The sequence below is a fragment of the Chiloscyllium plagiosum genome, chromosome 35, assembly GCF_004010195.1.
Source record: "Chiloscyllium plagiosum isolate BGI_BamShark_2017 chromosome 35, ASM401019v2, whole genome shotgun sequence".
NCBI lineage: Eukaryota > Metazoa > Chordata > Chondrichthyes > Orectolobiformes > Hemiscylliidae > Chiloscyllium > Chiloscyllium plagiosum.
The window spans coordinates 20,227,707-20,252,405 of record NC_057744.1 but is presented as its reverse complement, the minus strand read 5'-3'; the positions used below and the strand labels follow the sequence as shown (position 1 = coordinate 20,252,405).

The 24,699-nt window shown below is 39.1% G+C and overlaps 1 protein-coding gene across 6 annotated transcripts in view; it reads right to left on the bottom strand.

The window, feature by feature from the left end:
* The window catches only part of igsf9bb (immunoglobulin superfamily, member 9Bb), a 648,281-nt gene that overhangs the window by 78,164 nt on the left and 545,418 nt on the right, over window positions 1-24,699 (bottom strand). For all 6 annotated transcript variants that reach the window (XR_006309378.1, XR_006309379.1, XM_043676763.1 and 3 more), the window contains exons 9-11: window positions 22,328-22,468; window positions 17,992-18,108; window positions 12,343-12,493 (exon numbers count right to left, since the gene is read on the bottom strand). Coding sequence is in view for 4 of the 6 variants with exons in the window: in XM_043676763.1 (XP_043532698.1) it covers window positions 12,343-12,493; window positions 17,992-18,108; window positions 22,328-22,468 (409 nt within the window). In the remaining 2 variants the exon portion in view is untranslated. The remainder of the gene's footprint in view (window positions 1-12,342; window positions 12,494-17,991; window positions 18,109-22,327; window positions 22,469-24,699) is intronic.

Below are 24,699 nucleotides of genomic sequence, written 5' to 3'. Positions count from 1 at the left end.
GAGTCCCTACTTTTCTGCCCCCATATTTTTTTATCTAGTTATTCTTCCTATATCTATTTCAAAGATTCATAATCCTATTCGTTCTCACATTACACAGAGCTTGGGAGAAATTGTTGGACTCAACATGGGAATAGTTTAGAGTTGCAATAGATTCTGTCTATTCATTTATAAACTTAGATACAATAGCAGAATTGTTAGACTTTGATTTGAAAGAAAATCAATTATTTCAATTGTTTGAACATTAGGAACATTGTTCTACTGACAATACCAATTAAGCAACGAAGTTGCCTTCAAGACAATGCAGATAGGTGTGTGGGTTTGTAATTTTAGATCAATTTGTGATCAGGATGTGTATTCATTAGCAGCTGCATCCAAGCATCATGTGTCCACACAGCTACATGATACTCCAATATACATCCACTTCAAGCACCAATTCAAACCTGGGGCAGCCTGATGGTTCAGTAGTTACCACTGCTACCTCACAGTTCCAGGGATCCAGGTTCAATCTCAGCCTTGGGCGACTGTCTGTGTGGAGTCTGCATGCTCTCCCTGTGCCTGTGTCAGTTTCCTCCCACTGTCCAAAGATATGCAAGCTAGGTAGATTAGTCATGGAAATCCAGGGATAGGTTGGGCGGGGGGGGTTGAACCTGAGTGGGATGCTCTTCAGAGGGTCGGTGTGGACGTGATGGGCCAAATGCTCTGTTTCTGCACTGAAGGGATTCTACAAATGATTATAACATTGGTTATAAGGAACTGGGATGTATTTTGTAAGGGTTTAGAGGATGTGTACTAACATACATTAAGAAGAGCAGAAAGCTAAACAGCCTCTTGAATAAGATAATTCAAAAAGATCATGGCTGATCTGGTTACTACATATTCTTGCCTATCTTGATAACCGTTTCATCACCCTCTTACTTATGAAGAGCCTATCCAACTCTGCCTTGAATATATCCAAAGTCAACCTTCCACTCCCTTTGAGGAAGAGAATTTCAAAATCTCTCAACCTCTGAAATAAAGGTTTCTTCTCAACTCTGTCTTAATGGATGAAATTAAATAAAATGTAATGCACCAAGTGGAGAAGAGCCACTATAATATCCAAAAAATGATAGCAAATCACTTTCTTTAACAGGATAACTTTAAATGAACTTTTCCTTTTTCTTTGTTTACCTATTTGTTTCACATTTTCCTCTCTTTCCTGTCTGTGGCTCCTGAAGCAATGACAGCTGGAGGACTACCTGCCGAGATGGTGCATCTTTTACTTCCTCCCTCCCTCTCTGTTATATATCACTAATCAGGGAATAGAGACTTGGGAAATGATGGAAAGGGGTTGGGGGGGCATTGAATTGAGTAAAGGCATGAGATACAGAACTTGTTACTGTATTGACTTCCCTTGGTTGAGTTTGACCTTCTGTTTCCTATTGACCAATTAAGGTCACCTAAGGACTTCATCCTGCAGCCACTGGTATTCCACCAGCAGTGGGAGTTGGGAGAAGCTATACCACGTGGACAACCCATCTAAGTATACCCTGGCACACCTGTCTGTGGCCTGGATGTAGAATCTCTTCTTGCTTAGACACCCTGTGACCAATGGAAGGACACTGCAGGAAGGCCTACAGATCCCTGTCCTTTAAAATTACCTTGCCTGACTATCTGTGGAAACGTGCACCACTTTTTTGAATTCCAGCGATATATTGTTTTCCAGGTATCTTGCAGTTCCAGCCATGGCCACTTCAAGGTGGTGCTACTGAGTCTGAAGAGTCCCCAGGTTTTTGATTGCCCTGTCTCCAGGCACTGCCAATCAATGTGTGATGAAGGTACTGGGAACTCTGATAACAGGCAGTGGACTGTCTAACTGTGATTTAAAATACACGGGTTCCCAGAAATAACTGTGATAGGGTTGTCACCAGCTGTCCAGCCACAGCCATTATATGTAGCCCAAAGTCTTTGTGACTATAGCACTGCACTGGAAGATTTCATTCCCTGAGGATTACATTTAGTAATGGTGATAACTGTGATCTACTATTTAGCATGGTACTATCAATAGCACTTGTGGGAGCATTGTTTGCATAGTGAATCTTACAATATTTCCATATTTGCAGAAATACTGAACCAAGTTCTTTCTCAACACAGCATTCTCATTAAGGTTGGAGTGATTTATCATTCAACATTATTCAGTTGAGGTTTTAAGGATGTCTCAGATACCGTATGTCTGAAGTATAAATCCAGCATGAATCTAACTGATTTTGTTTTACATTATGTGAGGGCGTTATTGTCTGGGCCAGCAATTATTGTCCATATTGGCAAAATTAACTTATGAAATTAAAATGGAAGACTATTAAATCTTCTAATCTAATGTAAGTTTGCACAGGCAGTTGAGCTTGTACAGGAAAGAAGTTACGAGTTGGGACTTAGAATATTAACAGGATACAACATGGAACTTGGGCCAGAGTTACATTAAGGCATGGGATTTGTCACATAATTGGGAGATGTGGGGGATGATTTTACTGTGCTACTTGAGACATAAGCCAATGCTCAATGGAAAGTGATTGGATGGAAGGATGTTGAGTGAGTTACTATCAATGATTTGCCCTGAATATGGTGAGAAAAAAGTTTTTTGCGGCATTGTAGATAACATGAAAACACAGAGACTCTATAGTGTAATATTTATTGGATGTACTCTACTGTTGAAAATGCTACTGAAGTTGCAGAACTAAACTGTGTAAAAATCTGACCAAAGTTGGAGAAGAATAGGTAATCAAGTAGGTAGAGACAATCATGACTTTTGATAGCTGTCAAACCAATTGTTCCTGTCATTCATAAAAGATCTTGAAACAAGCCACAAAGTATTACTGCAAATATAGCAATTCACCAGTAAGGACACTCAATAAAAATCTCAACTAACAAACAGGTAATGACCTTAAATAACTTTCTTCATGTTTGATGCTGCACTGATTTGCTGAGAACTTTCAACATCAAAACCAAACAGAAATAAAGAGTAAATGGTCATTGTGGCTGAGCTTTGAATATGTTTGCAGCCACAGTTTTCTAGTCAAAAACATTTTGTGTGACCCCCTGGTCTTGAGTACACAATCTCGTTTGGAGAGATTTTGTTATCATTGGTGGTGTGATTTCTTTAAATACAAAACCCTGCTGACTGTAAACTCAAGAAGAAGACTATAGCTTAGCATGTTTATTAGTTAATTGCACTCGTCAATGTGCAAGATAAGTCTTAATATTTCACATTGCTACATCAGTGTGCATTTTGAACTCCATGGGAACAGAATAACAAAAGGAAAATATAATTCATGATAGGCAGAAACCCTCATCTAAATTCCAGTAGCCAAGTGAAGAAATGGTAAGAGAATATAACCTTGACAAATGAGAGGAAGTGTGGCGGCAACATTCAGTCAAGCATGAAATTAAACTGAAAGCATTTGCAATGGAAGTCACTGTTCTCCTAAAATCCACATTGGTCTGATTCTGAAAGTTTATGTGATTAGATGGGTAAAAATTAACTGGCCACTTCTCCAGCAAGCATCATACATTTAGAAGGGAAGAGAGAGTTAATTATGCCTTAACATACCAATGCTAACAGGACTACGATAATTAAAATCTGAAAGGTAGCAAAAAGGACAGTAATTTGAAAGAAAACATATGTAAACACAAATATGTCTTCCACAGAGATGAAGAAACCAACAGGGATTTATGCTCAGATATCTCACTCAGACCCTCTGCTTGCCAGCAGATCAAGGAGAATGTGAAGGACATTTAATCTATTGTGACTGACACACATCAGGGATTCTAATTCAAAGATATTGAAGGCTGTCTCTACATTGAATCGGGACTTACCTTCTTGCAAAATTAAATTTTCCCTTTGTAAACATATTGATTTAATAATGCCATCAGTCAACACTACTGATGGGATAGGGGGTGATTTCCTCTGTGGTCCAAGTAGCAAAGTTATAAAGGACAAACAAGGCTTCTGACTGAATTACAGTGAAACTAAGTATTATTTCCATTATTGGGTATGAACAATGGAAGCTTTAGAGGGGAAAGCACTTATGAACAGTACAACTTTAAAAACAACTTGTAAAATGTTGATTTTGAGAGGCCTTAAATACTTACTAAAGAAAAGAAAGACTCTGATTTATGTACTGCTAATCACAACCTGAAGTGCTTTTAATCTATTAAGAAATTTTGAAGTGCAGCCAACAAGATAACTGCCCTGATCATTTTTGAAATAGCATTTGAGGTGTTTACATCCATTTGAAAAAGCAGACAGGGTCACAGTTTAACATCTGAAGGTCAGTAAAGTTCCAAAAGTGTACATTGCTGCATTATTGCACTGGAGTCAGATCCTGGAATCATGAACTGTGTCTCTGGACTCGCAGCTGAATCCATGACCTCTGAGTCACATACCAGGGTACGACCAACTCAGCCATGACTGACACTTACATTTTTTGTAGTGAATGAAAGGTAGGTTTACATCAGCACAAAACAACAAGATATTCTTGATTGTTCAATTGAAGTATTCATGGTTGGGTTTTATTGCTGCAGACCTGCAGCACTGGGAAACATCAGACATATTGGTTTGTCATTTCTTTTGCATTCTATTTTTAGTGAAATACTTAATATGCTTGTGCTATTTTCCATACACAATATTCAGTATGTTAAATGAATGCAGATAAGAAATTGACGTGATCAAATTAACCATTGCAGTAAAAGCACTGTACAGAAGAATTAAATCACTTCAGTAATAATCTTCTAACAGTTTACCTTGACACTCGCAACCTGCACAATCAAAAATATATTTCAATATTTTGCAGAATTCTTTCATCTAAAATCCCTTTGGAATTACTCCGATTTCCTTTTGTACATAATTACATGTTCAAGTTCTGCTTTTTCACTGGCAAAACAGTCATGTGACTCCATTTCACGGAATAAGACAGCACAGAAGAAGACCATTCAGTACATCAGTCTTCGCAATCCCCTGTTTATAGTGCCTTGGGGGCGCACTAAGGTCGGACTTGAGCCCAGGCCTCTTGATCTAGAGTTAGGGATACTATCCATGCGCCACAAGAGGGCCTAGGAGGTCTGTTATATACATGGTGAATATTAGCTCTGACACCGTTACCCTGGCATACACATGACAGTGTTAATGAGGTATTAGAGGAAGATTCCTCACAAAGTGATGGTATTTGAAAGCAATAGATTTACAAATCATCTCACTTAAACCTCATTAAGCTCAACTTCCATTAAACACGCCAAAGATCTTCATTTTACCCACATGCTACTAGCTAACGAATAGTCAATTTTAATTTATTAACTCGTGCCTTTGTATTGTATAAAACTGGCATTCTTCACTGTTGTACAATTGAGACTGTAAAACACTTGATTTGTTAGTTTAATACTGTGTAATATTTAATTGCATAATTAAAATACCGTACGCTACTTTGCAAATACTAAATGGATTGAAAGAATATTTCAAGTCTACCGCTTTGATGAAGCAGTTTGTCCATGTAAATTTTGTTCCAGTTAAAAAAAATGAAAAATAGCTATCTCATCTCACAATACAGTGTGGAATCTTATAGGAATTTGAGCAACAATGGGTTCGGGTTAGGTGAGATGTGCAGCAGAATTGAATGGGAAGTCCAGCGAGGCTTTTCCCAGTGTCGAATGCGCTCACTCCATCTTTCATGTTTTTCAGAAGCAGTGTGGAGGGATTCTCGCTAGACACTAGTAAAATGCCAAATAAGGGGAATTGTAGCTTGCTAAACACCTTGTCGACAGCCTCATTAATATTAATGCCAAACTCACCAAACATGAGAAAACTCATGGAAACTAGAACGAGTATCTGACAGGTTTAGCTCAGTGTTTGCTCTGAACAAGTGTTCCGCCAAGGAACGTGATGCCTATGACCAATTGCAGCCCAGGGTGCAATCCATAGGCACCTGCCGCATGTATCCCTAGTCCACAGACATTAGCATCTGACATCTGCCAACTCCTCACAACCATCATGGCACCTCTCAGATACATTGGCAGTGCTCTCTGGAAACACAGGACGTGTATTGCAAAGCACACTGCCAATTAGCATTCAAAGCTTGCAGCAGGGACATTTTGCAGGTACAGACAGGCAGCCAGCTCACGGATTGGACCAGGCTGCATCTCAGGGCTACTAACTTGCATTCTTAGCACTCGCTCACTTACTGCCTACTTGGAAGCTCATAATGTCACTATCTTGTCTTGCACTGCCCCTTAGCTCAGTCAGAGGATGAGGCAGTTTGTCTTCCTTTTTAGTAGTCCTCAATCTCAAGGATGTACATCCTACTGTGTGGCAGTGTGCTACATCAATCCTGCAACATGTGCCAGCAGCTTTCAAACCAAACACACTGTGTGTGCAACAATGAAGTAACTATGTCTCAAACTTTTAGGAGAGATGTCCTCACCGAAATCTATGGAGGGACCTGTCAGTCAGAGGTCTTGGTATAGGAAATGAGGGGGAGGCTCCAATACTAGTCAACATGGATTGACCAGTATTGGTCATGGGTCAGGCATCTGCTCGTGGTGGTCTTGTGCCTTTGTAGTCTGGGACTAGGTCATAGATAGCCATGTGGTTGCATAGCAGCCAGTTCTGGGGAGGTGTAGAGCTCATGGGGTATCCAGGCTGGGCTACTGGAAAAGGGATGTGAAAGTTCAGGGTCTTACTGACATGTTTAGGCAGAGAGTGTGTGAGGGGCACTCACTATCACCTTCCATTTGGAATTGGGCAATGGGAAGATAATGGCTGTGAACACATTTGGAGTGGGCAGGGTACGTGACTCGACCTGTTAATCAAGAGACTGCAGCAGCCGCTGATAACAATGTTTTTAATGGGAAAGAACAATGTATACAGACCTATGTGGTATATAGGACTCAGACCTGCAGGACCTCTACTCCCTGGCCAGCCTACAGTACACAGAGGAGCACAGAGGCTGTGACACTATAGAAATGTTGCATGAGGAGGATCTGAGGTGTTAGTATACGTATTTGTTAATTTTGTTTCCAGATGATGCAGTCAGCTCTCAGCTCACGCCTCCATAGAACCTTTTTTGTTGCTATGAAATGATGCCAAATGCCTTTTGGACTGATACAGAGAGACTAACAACCAGATGTATGGTTATAACAGATACATTTATACAAAATTACTTTTACAAACCATTGTCATCTGTCCCACCAAAGTGTTCTGAAAATGTTTTTCTTCTTCCTCCCCCTTCCACCATGTCTCAGTGTAGTCCCTGATTCCACAGCTGAGCTAGTGGGACCCTGCTTTCCAGGGGAGCCTTTTGGCCCTGGGAATATTCATTGGGAATTCCCAAGGGCACTTGTGTCTAGACAGGCTTGCCAGAGGCAAGTTGACCCTTCTTGGCTTGAGCGTTGCCTGTCTCCCGTCACCATGTCATCTATCCTGAGGACCAATGGGTAGGTGAATGGAGTGCAGGTATGTTTGTGTCTCTCTAGCAGACCTGGAGGGTGCTGACCCTGACCATCCATGGAAGCTGCCAACCTACCCATGAAACCAGCTAGACAATTGCATGACTCGCTGCATTGATGTAGCTTCTGGACAATGAGGGCTACTGTGTCCCACATGCCTGTCTGCTGTTCCTGTTCTTTCCCTTCAATGTCAGTGATGTCTCTAATAAATGACACCACAGGGTTCTCTCCTGCCTGTTTCTGGCAGCATCGGAATGCCAGTGGACTGGAGCATATCTTCATCACCAGCATTGAAGCTGTTGTAGTGATGTGCTCACCAGCTTGTTGTTCCCATACTTTCCAAGCCCAATGAGGTGTCAGTATCTGCATTGGTGGAATTGCAGGAGGAAGCCTTGCCAATGCTTCTTCTGGGGTTTTGACACTGTCTTCTTCAGAGATCAAGAAGTGGGCTCTGGAGAAGCCAGGCATGTCATCACAGAGGTCATGGAGATGCTGGCTGCAACTGCATTCAGGAGAGAGAGAGGTCACTGAGGTGAGTAGTTTGATGTGGTGCATGACCAAAGAGACTGACAGTGGGGTTAATGTGAGAATTGCAGTGGATGGGGCATGGATGTGTCTGCATCCCTGCAGGAGTGCTTCCAGTCTTTTTCTGGGGTCAAGATTATCTCCTCACAGAGGGTAAGTGAAATGTTGAGTGTTTCCCCCACCTATACAGTCTCCCTGTACCCTGTAATAGTTTGCCTTCTTCTGGAATGAGGGAAAAGAGAGAGATTGAGTGAGATGAAAATGGTGGCTGTCAGTGTTGGTGGCTGTCAGTGTTGGTGCAGGCCAAATGGTGGTGACGTGTTCCAAGACAGTGAGGAAGAGGTACAAAGGGTGTGCAGTAATTGCGCTGTGGGGCACAAGAACAAGTGAAGGAAGATATTGTAGGCAACAGTGTAAGTGGCACAGCAGGAGTCTGGATGGGAAAAGTAAGCCATAACAGAGACATAATGAGTGTGAGGAAGCTAAGAAAAGTGTGTGGCATTTATCCTGGCACAGTAGAGAAGGTAGCTGACCTTCTTTCGACATTGTTGACCATTCCTCAGCATGCTCGGACAGCAGTGACCGAGGTGTTACCTCAGACCAAACTGTCAGGGTCTAACGGCATGGCCTCTTCTGCCACTCCTCCGGGAAGAAGAAGACTCTTGTTTGTACCACCCCAGGTTCCTGTTAGAAAAGTGTGGTGCCACCATCCATTTCTCTGGCATGATCTGATTCTATCCGTCAATGACCAGCTTCAGAATGCTGGAACTAATTGAGGAGCACAGCATACGTTTGAAGAGGGCAAGGCGCAAGGGAAAATGGATATCTTTTGGCAGATATCCATAGAGTGAAGAGTTGTTCCGTGTATAGTACATGGTAAGATGTGGCCAGAATCAGTTATGATGGATGGACCCCATAGGGACAGGGCTGGTGATTAACGAGACAAGTCTAGTAACATACTATGAGAGAACCGGCTAGGCCACATAGCAAAAGCCCCTCCAAAAAGACTCAACGCAATTTGGACTTAGCTAATCCGGCCCCTCGAGCCTACTCTGCTATTTAATAGGATCATGGCTGATCCGACTTTCCTCACATCCACTTTCCTGCACTTTCTGCGTAACTCTTGCTTCCCTGGCTGATCAAGAATCTATCCATCTCAGCCTTACATATACACAAGGTCTCTGCCCCTCAGCTCTCTGTGGCAAGCAATTCCGAAGACACACGACCCTCTGAGAGAAGAAATTCCTCTCATTTCAGTCATAAATTGGTGCTCCTCAATTTTGAGATTATGCTTTCTAGTCTTAGACTCTCCCATAAGGGGAAACATTCTCTCAACAGTTACCCTGTCAAACCCCTTAAGAATCCTATATGTTTCAATGAAATCGACCTTCACTCTTCTAAGCTTCAGTGAGTCCCAACCTGTTTAGCTTTTGCTCAGAAGACAGTCACTCCATACTAGGGACTATCCTAGTACTGATGGAATGCTATCTTTCCTTTAATAACGGGACAAAAACTGCTCACAGTACAACAGATATGGTCTCACCAGCACCTTATGCAGTTACAGTTTGGCTTCATGACTCTTATATTCCAAGCCCCTTAAAATAAGAGTCAACATTCCATTAGCCTTCCTGGTTAAATGCTAGATTTCTGCATTTTTTGCACAACTATCTATGTGTTGCAGCTTTTGCAGTTTTTTTTCCCCAGTTAAACAATACTCCCTTCCAAAATGAACAAGTTCACATTTCGCACTATCCTTCATTTGCCACATTTTGTCCACTTACTTAACCTATGAATATCTCTCTGTAAACTGTATGCTATTTTATTGTCATCTGCAAATTTGGGTACAGTACATTCCATCTCATAGGAAGAACAAATGCACCTGTAACAACACTCCTTGATATCACCAGCAAAAATCACCAGCATACCATTTAATCTTGTAAATGGCAAAAACCATTTATTTTATGGTATGTGACTTAACAAAATATTGATCAGATCTCAATTTATCCTCTGGGTCCTGTAAAGACTATGGATTGCAGTGCTTATATTTTCAAAGATGGGTTTAAACACAGTAATATTTTGATATTTGACAATCAGACAAATGCTTGCCTAATCAGACCATTTAAATTGAGAACTAATTTTCTAATTACTGATTTTGTACTACTTTCCTTGTACTGACTAAGGATAAAGAGACCTTTTCGAACAGAGATAAGGAGAAACATCTTCAGCCAGACAGTAGTGAATCTGTGGAATTCATTGCCACAGAAGGCTGTGGAGGTCAGGTCATTAAGCATATTTAAACCAGAGATAGATAAGTTCTTGATTGTCAAGGGGATCAAATGGCGAGAGAGCAGGAAAATGGTGTTGAAAAACCAAACAGCAGAGCAGACTTGATGGGCTGAATGGCCTAATTTCTGCTTCTATGTCTTATGATCTTATGCTCTTATTTAAACTTTAGAATGTCTCTTTAACTCATCCCTAAAATGCCTATCTTTATTTAACTTTTCTGTTTGGGAGAATGCTGTATCTGTCTGTAGGTCATGGATTCATCACGAGTAACGTATCCACCCACATTAAATGTGAAGAGACATAGAGAATTAATTAATACAAAATATTTGAAAAATAGTCACAGTTACATATGCATTAAAAATATAGGAAAATAATCCAAAAGAGTTGGCAGACACCTTTAACTTTGAATATAGATTTATCAGATACCTGAAAACAATTTTGCAAAGATACTAAATAAAGTCATAATAAGTTCAATAATTTTGCTCAACAAGGCATTTAAAATCAATCCACTGATTTATAAATGGTTTCAAATTTATATGTTACAATAATTGAAACACAATAAAAATTTGATTAAAATTAGTTTACAAATTGAACACCGTTTATGCATTTAACACTTATCATGTAAAATTCTAAATCACAGCATTTTCTTGATGTTTAAAGAAATTACAGTGAGACACCATTGTTGAGTATGATTATCAAAAATATTCTTGCTCAAATCAGTAATTTTTTTTAATAAGATTGTTTTAAATTTGAACACAAGTATTTGTAGTGGGATATCTTTCTAATGTTGTAATTGGGCTGAATGTCATTCTCAAACAAATCCATGGCCCAGGTTATCCATATACCTATTATTCCAGGGTACCTAGATTTTTGTGCTCAATACTATTCATCACATTCGGGGTTACTTTTCCATTATTACCTTAAAATGTGCAGGAATTTAAAAAAATCTAACCCTTTATATCTAGTTATTCAATTTATTGAACAGCAGTTGTTAAGCTTTGTCAAAGTTAGTTCTGGGTGCACATTTTTTAATACTAATAGACATCAGACCAGTAAAAGGAAAATTTATGATTGATTTTCACAAGGGAAAAGTCACAGTTACGTGGAATTCACTTGTGATATAGTAATGGAGGCAAACATAGTCTGATTGATTACGAACCATGTCAATACTGCAGTGGGAGGGGATAAGTTGGAGGGGCTGCCTGGGTGTGGGCTGGGAAAGGATTCAGAATCTTTCTTTCTAAATGCATTAAGTTGGAGAGATCAGTTAGGCAGGTGGATCAATGGCACAAAATTGTTCAGAATTGCACCAAATTGACACATTTTTCACTCCGAGATGGCAAAGGTAGTCATTGTGCAATATTAAAAAAAATTATTAACATTGCTTTGCTGAGGAAGGCACTGGAATTCCCTTTTTAATCCTCTTCTCCTCATATTCTCATCATTAAAGGTTCTCTTCAAAACTTATTTCTTCGACCAAGCTGCCGGTCACTTATCCTAACATTTCCAGCCTTGAGTCGATGCCTGAATGAACTCCTATGACGTGCCTTGGCACAGTTTATTATGTTAAAGATACTATATAAATGTAAATTGTTGTTAAATTGTAAGCATTCGAAAACTGAGACAGCTGAGAGGCAATGGAAAGGCGCAACATGCAGGTCGAAGGAAAAGATCCTTCAACAATGAAATGCTTGAAGAAAAATCAAAATAGCAGCTGCACTTTGTGTCAGAGGTCCCCAAAGTTGTGAAATAAAACAGCGAACTTTACATTACTGAAGCAGCTTGGTTTCCAGGTGTAATAAGCAGTTTCAGGAAAGGTACACATCAAAAATGTTAGTAGCAATAAATTAGAGTACAATCCAGTTTACTAACAGGGTCTACTATAAATTGGCTCTGGAACCAGTATTTAATTAGTGTTTTTGCAATGACTAATTATATACACAGTTATTCATATAGTGAGAAATCTGAAACATAGGAAATCAAGTACAATAACTCTACTCTTCATGACATATGTGAAATGATCATGCAGACTGCAGTCAGTTTATAACCCGCTGTACTCACCGATTACAGTCAGATGTGTGCTGGCAGTGATGTTTGTGACAACATTAGTGGCGACACATTCCCATTGTCCATGGTCTTCTTTGCTGAGTGCTTTGAATTGCAAGCTGCCGCTTGGAAGGATGTTGTGCTTGCTTTTACTGGGCTTTCCTACCTTTAAAGGATTAACAAACCAAATACATGTATCAGGTCAAGCTGGTAAATTCCAGTTCCAGTAAAATTTCCTCATGGTTCATGTTAGAAATATTATATAATACATATTAGAAAGAAAACAAAATCCAGAAGTGCTTCCCCAGTAAATTAAATATTGAAGAACAGTCAGTGCTGTTGTCAAGAACAGCTGCCAATTTATGCACTCTGAGATTCCACAAACAGTAATGAGACAATTAACCAGATCATCTTTTTGATTGAGGGATAAATGTTGGTCATGAAACTAGGTGAGATTCTTCTTCAAAGTATGTCATGACATCTTCTCTGTCTGCCTGAGGGGAAAGAGAGGAAAACTGGCCTGAAATAAGAATGGAAGGTTCTTGAAATACTCAGTGTCTCTGACAGCATCTGTGGAGACAGAAACAATGTTAATGTTTCGGGTTAATAGCTTTTCATTGTCATGGGACAAGTTAGAGGTCTGAGACAGCGTATAAAGCAGGAGAAATTAAATTACAAAATTGGTGACATAGACAACAAACACGGATGGTAGTAGGAGAAAAAAAGATTTTAAGTAACAATGACAGAACCATTGTGAGCAGCTGATGTCCAAAAAATAAGAGGTAAAGGAGATGACCTGAATGTAATAAAAAATGTGCCATGTAGCTGCTAACTTTAGTTAGAGTGAGGAAGTGGAATAGACGAATGTAGACAACAATGGCAGTTCCTAATGGCAATATTTAAGAAAGGTAAAATGTCAGAGGGAGCAATCCAGGTTTATCAAAGTCTTTCAAAATAGAAAAAAAGTCTGCTCTGTAAGCAAATGTTTACTGTTGAGAAAAGCAGGCATAGAGGTGAAGGTGACAGAAGAAAAGCTCAGCATTGTGCCATGCTCATAACTTGTTAAGGTAGGAGTGCAAAGGGATTAAACTAAGGCTTTTTCTGATGATCAATCATTTGGGTTAGAGAGATAAAGTCAAAAATGCTGCAAATGATAAGAGGTGGGTTAGAGGAGAAATAAAGGTTAAGGGAATACTTGACTGCTGGAAGGAAGAAGGAAATGTTTTAGCTAAAGTGCTATCCAGGACAATTGACAAAATGAATCTGTGGACTAGTGTAGCTTTGAGATAGGGTGAACCAGTGCTGGAGAAGAGAGAGGTTGTGAAAATACATGTGACAGTGCATGAGACTTTCGGTGGATCCCATAATACAGTAAGAGCTGTAAGCATGATTGGATCCAAAACATGAAGAGTGAAGGGAGAAAGTTTTGGATAAGTTTGTAAGAGTTGATGGCGCCCCACAACAGATCACTGCAAATTGGCCAGTATAAAGAGGGTGCAGGACAAATAATAGATAGCTGTGATTTCATCCTAGTTATGTGCACTGATAACTCAGTTGAAGAAGTAGGAAGTGCCAAAAGAGACCTGAACCCACCAACACCAGTGAGAATCAAATGTGCATCCCAAGCAGAACCGGTAAGCATCTTAGCTCTCACAAACATCGAATCCTGAATGTCTTTTTGCTCCCTGAAGCAGATGAATAGGCAGATGTGCTCAGGTAGATATGTCGACTGTGCTGTCAAAATGTTAGAATGGATTACGAAGCAGTTTCCATTTCAGAATGTGGCACTCCCCTGTACCTTTGTTATTTCTTCATAAAACAACCATTCAGGTAGGTTTTATTTTCATTAAATAGACAGTGATTTGCAGCTGCTTTGAGCTCACTTGGAATCCGAAACCAGATTGGGAAATCACCCAAGGGAAGAGGGAAAAATCAGGACATAAAAACAAACTACCTTGTGGCGTGCAATTATGTTCTGTCCTCCTGGGAATGTAGAAAACAATATCACACATTCTTTTTAGGTAATTTACAGTCAAGACGCATTCGTGTAATTGTATAAACAACCAGAGAACATTTCAATTCGTAGTACAAGAAATTTTAATCTGCCTGTACTCCCTGAAGCCTGTTTTATTTGATTGAGAAATGGTTTTAATGAATTGGAAAAATGATCCCTCCCCTAGGTGAACATTTATACTCTCTTTTCCATGGTATTGAATATACAATTTTCCTGCTTATTAAGCTTAATTTTCATAAATGTTTGTCAGGAATATTAGGATCATTGAACGCAATAGTTAATATCTTATCTATCAATGCAATGCATTAGTGGAAAATTTCCATCATGTAAACATGAAAAATCCAGCCCCCAAACTGAATTTGTGAAACATACTTCCTGTATTCTGTGGCATTCAGGTAAATTATAAGGATAGTTTCAAGGCAAACACAGGAAAATAAGAAATATGAATTGGAGTGATTCACACAGATCTTCTAGCCTGCTCCACCATTTAAATAAATCATGCCTGATCTATCTCAACTCCACCTTCCCTGCACTATCCAGGTCTCTTAATTCACTCACTATCCAAATGTCTATCTATCTATATCATGAATATAGTCAAAGCTGAGCATCCATAACTCTCTGAATCCAACGATTCACAAACCTTTCAGGGAAGAAATTTCTTCTTCACTCAGTCCAAAGTGGGCAAGCCATTTTCTGAGACTAGGGCACCCCACGTTCTGGATTCTGCAGCCAAACAAAACATTCTCACAACCTCTTAAGGACACTCATATATTTCAAGAAGATGACCTACTTTTCTTCTAAACTCAAGAATACTAACCTAGTCTATTCAATCTCTCCTCATTTGACAATCCCCTTAACCATGGAACTTAGGGAAGCATGAGGTTCAAAGGAATCAAAAACTGTGTGAATACTTTGGTGATGTTAGGAGAAGAGGGGTAGGAGGAGGCTCACGTTGAACATAAACTTGGACTGGACTGCCTGAATGGCTGGTTTATGTGCGAAAAGTATATTACATAGTGATTTTTTTTCATTTCTTTGCTGAAAGTGCTGCCTTGTATTGTTCTGTGGTTCCAGAGTTGCTGTCTATCCTCATCTACCTTTTTGAAATGGCGAGTTTTCATGTATAATCCAAGCTTGCGCATATATGCAGCAATGAGAGTACTGAACAATCAGAAATGCTGTCATTCAGATGAAATATTAAACCTTCCTTGCTGATAAACATAATAGAGCCCAGGATACCATTTGATGAACAACCAATAAATGTCTCCAACTACCACCTGAAACAGACGATCTCATCATTTATTCCATCACTATTTGTGGGACTTAGGCTACTGCATTTCCTACATCACAATACCAACTACACTCTTTTGTTTGTACAATACTTTAGGATATCTGCCTGTCTTGAGAAGTGCTATGTAAATGCAAATCTTTCTTTTACTTCATGGGATTTTCAATTATGGCAAGCCATAAAGTCTAGCTTGATCAAATTCTTGTTTGACATGTATACCCCTATCATTTGCAATGATTTTCACAGGACAGTCATTAGGGGAAATTGCATTGACTTTCTAATTCTACCCAGGAGCTTTGGAACTTATTGTAACATTCCAATTACGATAGATCTTTTAAAAACCAGAATCATATACATTCGATTATCTAATAAAGCTATGTAGTTATCAAACTACTTTTATTAGAAATATATCTTCTGAATATCACTTGTGTTCTAAATTTTAACATCATCATTAAGGGTTTTTGGTGAGCTGGTGAGCTCCACAATGGCTGCAGATTGACTTTACCACTGCACAGATGAAGGATTTAAATTTGGAGAGGTGGGGACTGGTCTTCCTCCCTGTGCTATCTCATATGAAATTGCTGTTTCCATTGGGATTTGGGCTGTGTACTCAACTTCAGAACAGTCACACATTCGGAGTTTCAAACAGAGATCCACTTCTAAGATACACAAATACATGAAACCAACTGCTGCTAGAAAATATTCTCTGAACAGATAACACTTGGAAGAACTTCCTCAACAGGTCAGGCTATTTTGGAGCAGGTGGTTTTAAAAGCTCAAAAATCCGGCAGCATTTAAATCTAAAAGCAATGACAAAAGAAAAGTTCAATAGGTTTTGGGTGAAACACCAGAAGAAATATCCTGTGTAATGTGTAGACATTACCAAAGAGATTTTGCCAGTGAACACATCTTGCTTGCATTCTTCTTCCTCCCCGAATTCTCTTCACCTTTGCTCTGCAAATAAAGTCCATGCTTTCGCAAACACTTTCATGCAACACATCTTCTTTCTCTGCAATTTCTACACCAAATTCACAGTAGTTTGAGGCATCTATTTTAAATTCATGAACAGGATGCAAATTCATGAGATTGAGGTTCCAATGCTACCTTTAAAATAATGTCTGCTTGGTCAAGTTATGAGCGATTACTTTCCATTCCATTTTTAAAAATGATTTGGAGATGCCGGGTTTGGACAGGGGTGTACAAAGTTAAAAATCACACAACACCAGGTTATAGTCCAACAGGTTTATTTGGAAGCACTAGCTTTCGGAGCACTGTGCCTTGTGGTGGTTATGGAGTATAAGATCGTAAGACACAGAACTTATAGCAAACGTTTACAGTGTGATGTAACTGAAATTATATATTTAAAAAGACCTGGATTGTTTGTTAAGTCTCTCATCTTTTAGAATGAACGTGTTGGTTTCAGTTCTTTCATAGTAAATCGCAGAACTTTTTTAAAAGTTACACTCTCAAGTGAACTTTAACAATTGGTGTCATGTCAGCCCAGATAATGTAATTAAGGTGTGAGCTGCCCTGTGTAAGACTGTCTGTACCACAGTATATCATTTCAGGACTATAAACTGGTGTTGTGTGATTTTTAACGTTATTTTTTAAAAGTTCAAATACATTGATACTTTTTCTTTCAATTAGATATTGATGCTTTGGACAGCATTTATTGCCCTTCCTTAACCGTTCTTGAGAAGGTGATGATGAGATATGGACAAACAACGTTTATCAATTCAGAATCTGATGCAATTAAAACAAAATTTGCTTATTCAGTTACATGACCTACAGCTTTTCTCATCTCTTCAGTAACTACAATAGAGTGAAAGAATCACTCCTGATTCCTGAAGAAGGGCTTATGCCCGAAACGTCGATTCTCCTGTTCCCTGGATGCTGCCTGACCTGCTGCGCTGTTCCAGCAACACATTTTCAGCTCTGATCTCCAGCATCTGCAGACCTCACTTCCTCCTGAAAGAATCACAAGCATGGAAACATAGGAAATAGGAGCATGTCTGGGCTATTTGGCCCCTCAAGCCTGCTCCATCAGTCATTATGATCATGGCTGATCATCCAACTCAGTACTCTGTTCCCACATGCTTCCCACACATGTTGATGCAGTGGATGCAGGATCTCTTGTTAATTTTAAACCTGACATCGATAGATTTTTGTCAAGCAAAGGTATTCAGGGAAGGTGTATGGAGATGGGCCACAGATTAGCTGTGATCTCATTGAATGGTGAAACAAGCTCAAATGACTGAATGGCCGACTCCCCTTCCGATCCCTTTTACAAGTTTGCTAAGCCAATATCACTCTGGCAGCTTCATTAAAGTTAGATAGCATAAACTAAAATAGATTCAGATACCTTCCTCCAGGAGATTATTGGGAATGGATCACCTGCAGCAGCACATGGAATGACCAGTTCTCGGCCTACTTCCTGCCGATACTCCCAGCCTGGTAGCACCGTAAAGTAAGGAGGATCCTGGAAACAGAAATTATATTTTTCCATGTTCTTTTTCATTACTATTATAAAAGTTATTTTCCCAGGGTATTGTTTTAAGCTTCATTGCTGATCTTAGCAAGTAAGAGCAAATGTATAAATTGGCTTACAAATTATTGTAAATTCTTCAATTTTCAGCCCAGACTTGCCTTAAACTCTTTCTGAAGAATTCTGCCTCTACTCCGAGGTTTAATTGTACATTTATACAGGTATTTTATATTACATTTATTGACATGAAAACTTATAATGAAATACGAAGATAAGATAAACAACCTTAAAATGGAAAATGCAGCCCTCAAACCTCACTATCACACTAGATCTTGAACTGTAATTAGAACAGCATGGGAAATTATTATAAGTAAAGTACAGTACTTCCTTCTTTAATATGCTATGGTCAAAAAGCCTTGCAAATGTTTGGTCTCCAGATTCAAATATCAACCATAATGGATTTGACAAACCATTTCCTCTCACATGATCCGCTTTAGTAGTGACCTCATCAATCATGAGCTTTCCCTTCAGCCCCCATTTATTGTGATATTCAGTTAAATATCATCTATCCATCTGAGAATTACAACAAAGTTACATTTACATTATTCCTTCAAACTCAGAACATCCCTAAACGACTTCACAATTTGACCTTGAACGTAAATTCAAGCCAAAGAATCGTGAAGGGTGACCAATGGTGAAACTGATGAAATAGCTTTTAAGGATATTTGAATCTGGGAAGGAATGTTGCAAGAAGGTTTAATTACAACTGAGTTAGCAGCAGACTGCAATGTGGTCTAAGGTCATGTCATTCCCTTTCTGTAAATAGCTTTTACACCAACCTTGCATTTTGTGTTTATCTTCAAGATACAGCCTTACAAAGGGAATCTCATGAGCCCAGTAACAATAACTAGCATTGTAAATTGATAATATTAGAACTACAGGTCATAGCAACAGATCAGATAACACTGGAAAACAGAATATGACAGAAGGAAGTTAGTGCTTTATAAAAATTAATTATTGATAGCCTTCGACGTGAACTGTGTAGAAAAGATATTTATAATTTGAGTAAACATCAATCATTTTATAAATTGAGCAAGTGATTCTTTTATTTTCCAGAAAAATACTTTTTAAAATCACAAAGCATCTCAGTTTATTCAGTCTGCTCACTGGTCCCTCTTGTGACCTGCGATACATATTATGGTCTTATAGGTCTTGTTATGTTATGGCGATTGGTTAAGGCGTTTTCAAACTCATTAACAATTACAAAATAATGTTTTTCACGAAGGGTTCCAGCCACTGCTGAATGAAAGGCTGCAAGCAAGGCTTTGAAGGAAAAAGCCTGAAGGAACTTGTAACACTAATTGATTTGAACTGCTTGGTGGTTAAAACCCAGCATTCTATTATATTAGACCATCCCCCACCCAGTCTACCTGCTACAGGCAAACATCAAAGCTGAGTGCTAGGATGGCAATGAATAAGCCATTCCACATCAAATATAGTATTCAGTTTGTTTAAAAACATATTATGCTTTTAAAAGCTTACATCTTTTCTTGTGGCATTCTTCTGACATTTTTGAGCACACATATACTAATATGATAAATGTCAGTACAAGTATATGGAAAGTACAGTAATTAATTTTTCTAAGCTTCAACAAGTCTCGCTTAACCTCATCCTTTGTCCTGTTTTTTATAGATACAATGCAGCTGTGTGTGTTCAATACAAAGGCTTTATTGAAGTGAACTTAGTTTACCAGCAGTTTGCATGTGTGTGTCTTGGTAGAAGTCAGATAGCATAGAATATAAATTTGTACGATTGTATTTCAATCCACCCAATCCCCTTTTTATACAAGAAGTGAATTTTCATGCATTATTGTGCACATTTTCAGTTATTCCAGTTACCAAACACACAAACAACTGTTCTCTTTCATTAACAGTTTGATAATCCTACCACTATCTACACATGAATTGCACACATAGTCCTTAAAATGTTGGTCTCTTAACAGTACATGTTGTCGTTGGCTGTTCATCTGGATCATGTTGTTGCACCAGGGAGCATCATTCTTAAATCATTTCTTGTTCTGTGGTACATACAGTTCCATTTCTGTTAATGAGACCTCTGGATAGTGTGGTTGATGAGTGTTCTGTGTAGGTGATGCATTTATCTTTTCCTGTTCAGCTACCTGCAGTTGAGGAACAGCTTCCCCAAATGGGTGAATGGATCTGTGGTTGCAACAGTATATGTGATTGTTCACTTCCACCACATACAATTCATGCAACAACTGATCTATGCATGTGCTAGGTTGCTACTTGGGCTAGCTTTATTGAGGGCATTGAAGAATTGTACTTTGAGTTCTTTGTACTCCAATGCTCAAATCTAGCAATGGGCTTGCTGAAATGAAATCTGGTTTTCTGTTGTCATACCTTGATTTTTTTTTCATTACACCTGCTACTAGTTCTAGCTTTACTAAATATTGGAACAGTGTTTTGGACGCGGTGTGATATTAGTCTTTATAGTGGATTACATTCAATTCCGTCAACAGACGTGTTTGTGCAATCAAGAATTGCCTTGTATTCATCTGTGTGGAATGTGTTTGATTTACTCATGAACAGAAGGTCATTGTCACTCATGACCATATCAAGAATGACATAACAGTTAATGTGTGCTTTTAAACATTTGACAATCTCACTGGTAATCATTGAAATTAACTGATCTATCTCCCAGTAGTCAGAGTAGCCATCGTCAGAAACAAGATAGTCATTTCCTGTTGATTATCATGTTGGTAATCCATCCTGTAGGCGTTGTTACTTTCTTGATATCCTCTTTTTCAGCAGCTCTACCACCTTGTCTTTCGGGTTGGTCTTGAGAGCAAATTGAACTTTCCTTGGCAGATGCTGAATTGGTCTTGCATTCTCATCTACTTTGAGATCATATTCTCCTGCAAGATATCCTAACCCTTTAAACGCACCATTGTACTCCTCTAGGATATGTTCCAGACTGAGAGGAGTGGCATATGCTCACCATACATGATCTGTGTGTGTTTCTTCAGAAGTTTGGTGGTTGCAAAAAATGCTATATAAATGCAAATTTTCTATTTTGCTTTCTTTTAATATTAAAACATTTTAACTCTAAAACAATTGCTTATATTTTAGTAAACCAGTTCAAGGTGTGACGCAAAGGAATCAATTGATATATTTTGACCAGCATTGGGTTGTATTGAGAAAAACAAGGAATTTTATCATTTCATCAATGCCAACGGTGATGGTTACAGATATCTCTGACATTAGATTAGATTCCCTACAGTGTGGGAGCAAGCCCTTCGGCCCAACAAGTCCACACCGACCCTCTAAAGAGTAACCCACCCAGATTAATTTCCCCCTGACAAATGCACCTGGCACTATGGGCAATTTAGCATGGCTAATTCACCTGACCTACATATCTTTTGGAATTTGGTAGGAAACCCATGCAAACACAGGGAGAATGTGCAACTCCAAACAGACAGTCGACTAAGGCAGGAATTGAACTTGAGTCTCTGGCACTGTGAGGCAGCAGTGCTAGCCACTGAGCCACCGTGCCACCCTTGCATATATCATATTGGAACTGCATTCAATTTTGAAGGGTAGCTGAGAACAATGACCAAATTCATATTAATGACAGCAAAATCTAGTAGCAGTTTTCACTGCTAATCAATGGCTGTCTTTGCATTGTGATGATTGTTGTACAAAATGATGCCGTTTACTTGATTGGGACAGTCCTACTCTCTGTGTTTTGAGGCATATAATACAGCTTGTTGTGTTGTATATATATAGATAAAGCACCAAAGACATCACTGAGCCACACAGCACGACCGAGGCACAAATGGATGCCACTATGCTGTTTGCAGAAGTTCATGCTCAGCTAAACTTGAAGAAGAAATACCAAATGTGGTGAGTTTCCAATGCAGAACTTTTCATTTAGATTTTTATGATTTGCAAACAGACCACTGAGAAATAGGAAGGAAAACAAAGTATTTCAAACAATGAGCATTAAGATGTTGATAGAGAGTCCTTTAATCTTTAACAACTGCGGCTGGTAACTGATTTCAACAGCCTGGCTTCTGAATAATATACCATTTTAAAATAATTGAATTGAATTAATGGACACTATAAGTGGTTGACAGGATGTCCCTTATTTCATGAAGGTACACACAAGGATGGATTAATCAATTTCAGCTTACCTTAAGCACCAGTCGAGCAGGGGTAGACTGTCCCATAGTACCTAGAGTATTGTAAGGCACACAGGCGTAAGTGCCAAGAGCTTCTTCTGTAGCTTCTTCCAGTGTAATGGTCCCATCACTTAGCAAATTCCAACCTTGAAACTGCCAGAAAAAGTTACTGTAAATGATGACATCCAATCAATTTGGACACAATCAGAACATCCTTGTAAAGCAGTATTTTATTAAGTCTCTTAGTAATGTGCCACACAGACTTAGTGGCAGATAAACATCCTAATGTGGCAATAACACAGTTCTTTCAGTTTAAAGATAGGATTTCCATATTAGGCTCTGCTCACTGTAGGTGTCAATCCTGACAAGTATCAGTTTGGTTTGGTTGGCAGCACTTTCACTTTTGGGTCATAAGCTTATGGTTCAAACTTCACTGCAGGACCTGAGCACATAATCTGGGCTGACACATTAAATGGAAGCACCTTCTCTTTGATTGGGTGGACATGGAAGATCACATGACACTTTTGAAGAGCAGGGAGTTCTTGAGATCTCCTGGTCAAGGGTTATCCATCATTCAATATGAGATAAGCAGACGAAGTATCCATTCATCTCAATGTTGTTTGATGGACCTTGCTGTGGACAACGGGATGCACACTTGCCTGGAAACCACCAGTGACGATACTTTAAAAGTAAGTATTTGCCATTGAACATTCGGAGATGGTCTGAGGTGCTTTATAAAAAAACATTTTCTTACTTCCACTGTAACTCAACAATCCCCCAGTCCAAAGCCAGTTTGAATGAATAAAGATTTATGGTATTAGTTAGGCTTGAGTAAGCCTGCTGATTATTTGGTGGGTTGAGTGCATCAAAAACTCAAGCTTGAATGTGCTTCTTTGGTCCCATGACAGGGGACCAAGAAAACAAGATGGAGCTGCGCTCAAATTTCTAGTGAACCATTATGAAGGCAAAAGGTATTTCAGTAAACATTGAAAACCAGCAATCTGTTTGCTTCAAGATTACAAAAATACAATTCAGATTGATATTCCTTCCTTGAGATCCAGCAATAGAAAGTAAAGCTTTCATTTTGCCAGCATTATGGGCATGAATCCGTACAGCATGCAAGCGGGCTATTTGGCCTATCAGACCCACCCTCCCTATCTGTAACCCTGCATTTCCCATGGCTAATCCACCTAGCCTGGATACTATGGGGAATTTAAAACATAGAACATAGAATATTACAGGACAGTACAGGCTCTTTGGCCCTCGATGTTGCGGTGACCTGTGGAATCAATCTGAAGCCTATCTATCCTACACTAAATGTGTAGGACTGTGAGAGGAAACTGGAGCACCCAGAAGAAACCCACACAGACACGGGGAGAATGTGCAAACTCCACACAGACAGTCGCCTGAGGGTGGGATCAAACCTTGGTCCCTTGTACAATGAGGCAATACTGCTAACCACTGAGCCACTGTGCCACCCTAGAATGAGGCTTAAACATAGAAAAAAAAACAACAATCAAAATCAAAATAAAAATAAACACTGCCCTTTTTTTATGCTGGATTGAAGCCTGCAACCATTTTTTCCAGTCAATGCACTTTGCAACATGACCACTGATGCAGTATGATTGCCTGAAAACCAATTGGACCGTTGCCAGGGCACTAATCACAAATGCACTCAGTGGAAAAGTCTCCTTACACACAATTCTAAATCTTTATTTGTGCTGACTACTTTACTTAGTTTCAGTGTAATAAAAAAAAGAGAAAAATAAGGCCTTTGATAGCTTTAATTACTGGCAAAAGGCCAATTCTGATTTCCTTTCACAACCAGCTAAGACTAATATAATGTACATGACAAAGATAAACTGCTAGATCATTCCACTGGTGTTCACCTGTACTCAATAAAGTGAGACTTATGAAATGAACTGATTAGTTTAAATTCTGAGTAGATTATAAAAGCTCTGAAGAGTCAATGAATATTTTATGGTTTATAAATTATACATGACTGAATTGGGTGAGTAAACATGAAGGAATACAGCTGACCTGAGTAGAGTAGATAACTATCAATACTACCTGATGTGCTTGCTCTTCATTTGCCTCATACCTTTGTAATAAATTTAACTATTTACAAAATGGTTTTTCAATAGTTTTGAGCAATGCTGTAATGATGCATTTGTTAGTTAAACATAAAATTTAAACCTTCAGCTGAGAGCTGAGAATCTGCCAGCAGAAAAGCTAAGCTTTTAACTTTGCATTCATGTACTGGAGTACCAGCCAGTAATACTTGGCACAAGAGCCGTCACTTTCTCAGTTGGACTGGCATATCAGATGCCTTATAGTAGAAAATCTTGGAGAGGAAGCTACTCTGTGCAGAAGTCTAAAGCTTA